The sequence below is a fragment of the Rhagoletis pomonella genome, unplaced genomic scaffold (assembly GCF_013731165.1).
Source record: "Rhagoletis pomonella isolate Grant_MI unplaced genomic scaffold, Rhpom_1.0 Rhpom_scaffold_00012, whole genome shotgun sequence".
In the NCBI taxonomy this organism is placed as follows: domain Eukaryota; kingdom Metazoa; phylum Arthropoda; class Insecta; order Diptera; family Tephritidae; genus Rhagoletis; species Rhagoletis pomonella.
The window spans coordinates 19,486,758-19,489,675 of NW_023458566.1; the positions used below are offsets into that span (position 1 = coordinate 19,486,758).

General features: G+C 37.4%; 1 protein-coding gene across 1 annotated transcript in view; it reads left to right on the forward strand.

Annotated features, from left to right (window-relative positions):
• LOC118748040 (FH1/FH2 domain-containing protein 3) overlaps nucleotides 1-2,918 on the forward strand; it is an 82,925-nt gene that overhangs the window by 37,620 nt on the left and 42,387 nt on the right. The window contains exon 9 of the mRNA XM_036482329.1: nucleotides 298-502. Within this exon, the coding sequence (XP_036338222.1) occupies nucleotides 298-502 (205 nt within the window). The remainder of the gene's footprint in view (nucleotides 1-297; nucleotides 503-2,918) is intronic.

Sequence of the window (2,918 nt, forward strand, 5' to 3'; positions counted from 1 at the left end):
TGTATTAGCTATAACAGGTGAGTGTTTAAAAGTTGGTCCACAGCCTCCTTTTTAGCTCCAATCATAGTAACTTTTTTCATTTTATTCGTGCTGAAGAGCAGCTTTTGCGGTTCATCCACGATTCCCGCCCGCCCCCTCAAATTTCACACCTTTGTTTTGGTTTTTGATGCCTTCTTTCTAATTGCTGTTTCTCAGCCTATCTGTTTGGTGTTTCAACTATGCGTTTTTCTAATATTCTTTGATTCATTATGCATTGGGTTGTATCTAATCCCTTCGCTGCTTTTCAAATATATTTAGAATCTGACAATGAGGATAAGAAACTGCTGCAGCAGCTGAAACGAGACCACACAGTGAAGGATCTGACGCAAAAACTGAGCAACATGCCGATGAGTCCGACGCATGAGGAGAAGTTGCAGAATCGCATTGTCGGCGATATGTCGGGTCTCATATCGAAAGCCAAAGAGGGACTTGCCAAAAGCAAAAGCAAAGGCGAAATGTCGCGGTAAGTGAGGGTTAAAATTTTTATTATCGACGATGTGAAAAGACAAAGATTTATTCAATTCAAGGAAAGACACAGAAGGGGTTTAATATTCCCAACCGACTTATACCTTTACACCAGCGATGGGCTTTTACTCTGCACGCGTCTATACAAAACGTAGAGAAAGCTTAAAAAAACTTTAAACTAACGAATTCAAAGCTATCATTCGTTATTTACTTTCTTTGTTTGGAGCTGGATCTTTCTCCACCAGAGTCTAGTAATTATTTTAGAGGGTCTGTTTGAAGTTGTGCGGGGATTTTTATGAGGGAAAATCCGAGATTGAGGATATACAATTGCTGCAGTGTTATTAAGAGAACATTGAAATATCCTTTTAGAAAAAGATTGTTTCTTGTCATTGCCAAGCGAATATTAAATTTTTTAGTAGTCTAGTAAGCTATCACGATTGGCTTTTCCTTTGACTTGACATTGAATTTACTTACATTGGCAATTAAGGATCTTTAAATCTTTATGAGAATTGGCATAAAGTATGTTCCGACTGTCTGCTATCTACTATTGCGGCGAAAGTTGAGCTTAAAGATGCTATTTAGATATGTATAAGCCTGTTTCGATACTTTTCTTGATACTAGTCATGGCATCGAGGGTTATACGGAAAAGCTTTTTGAGCTAAGTGTTCGCCAAGATCTATTTAGAACGTAATCGCGTATGCTTTTTTTGTTTTTGATTTGCTATAGTCCAGATGTGGCATGCCTATTCTTCTCTTGACCTTTTCCCCCACGGATGAGTTAAAAAACACACCAGCACTATAGTACATTCCTCATCGATTTTATCACCACATATATTACCCTATTCTGCCGTCGAACTAAACATACAACTGCAATCTCTAATTACCTTGGAATTGATCAAAAGTGCAGGTTGGCTATCTGAGATAATGTATGTTTGTTGTATTCTTCACAGCTTATTTTTATTATTCTACACATCCTTGGATTTCGAACCATTAATATGAAATTGTAAAATAAGTGTTTGGCTGATGAATAAATCTGGTAATGCATGTGATTTCCCTTCGAGCAAAAGTGATGTGAGATCTATTGTCCGATGGGAATTTCATTCTACTAACTTGCAAGCTCTTTATGGCTGCGACAAGCGTTTTTTTTTTAATAGAACCGTCGAAAAGTAATAGCTTACTCGAAAAACGTTCCGATTTCGCTGCACCATATTTTAATTTTTCACATTTCGAATGCCTCGGCTAGGAAAAAATACACACCTACATACATATGTAGTCAGCATACTATTCAAATTAATGTTCTGTTCACTTCTTAAATTACATATGTAAATATTTTATTGTTCGATTTAGGCATATTTGGGTGCATATTTCTCGTAGGTAGCAATATAAGCCTTTTGTGCCTCATCCTTGGACAGACCCTTGTGTTTGTTCCATGCGTCCCACTTGGCTTTGCCTTTCAGATCCAAAGCGCCGGGCCTCTCTACATTAACATCACCAATTGTAGATTGTTTGAAGAGGCCGTAAAATTCCAAGAATTCCTCATCGGTAGGGCGCTTGCTGAAGGCTTTGGCTTTTTCGCAGGCCGCGTTGAACTGTGAATAAGGATAAAGTTCAATAATTTTGCATGGCATGTGTAAAATAGTTGCCTTAAAGTTACTCACATCCATGATGTGTAAAGAGCTCGCTCTGATCGTCTCGGTAACACCTCCAAAATGTTACTAAATTTGACTTCCGTTCACTTATCTACTTTATACGCATAATTGGTTATTTCTGATGTATTGTACTAACTTATCAACAGAATTTTCGATAAGCTCTTTTTATTACTACTCGCAGCCTTTTAATGCCTTTTTGCAATCTGCAATATTCAGGTTTTTTGTTTATTTCTTTTGTGTTAATTACTTTATAATGACGATGCAAAGTCCCAGGGTATGTATGCATGCAACCTTTGCTCATGTCGGTTATCGGCTGAATATGTATTGCCGGCCGGTAAGTGTTTCAAACGGTAAATGGAGGTGTGGGCGAAAGTTCGAAAGCCCAAAGCTATATAACGGGTGACTAAATAATACGAAAACTTAAAAATATGCTTGGCATCTCGTTCTTCCTTCTCCTTTGAGGTGCATGCTCTGATGTTTTCATACAAATGGGGGAGCTTAAAGTTTAACGCATACTTTAAATAGGGCGTGTTTTTTTTATGGCAAGTTTTTTCATGTCATAAATACCCGCAGAGATTGCCTTTAACCGCGAAGTTGTGACTGATGTATGAAAAAAAAATCGTTTTTGATTTTGCTCGTAACCGAAATCAAATCTGGTTCCCTGTCCTCGGCCGTGGCTACAAATTGTTTGATGAAATAAAATTATTATTTTTTCTTCTAATATATTTGTAAGTGTATATCCTTTCAAATGCCGCTGTTTTTTTTT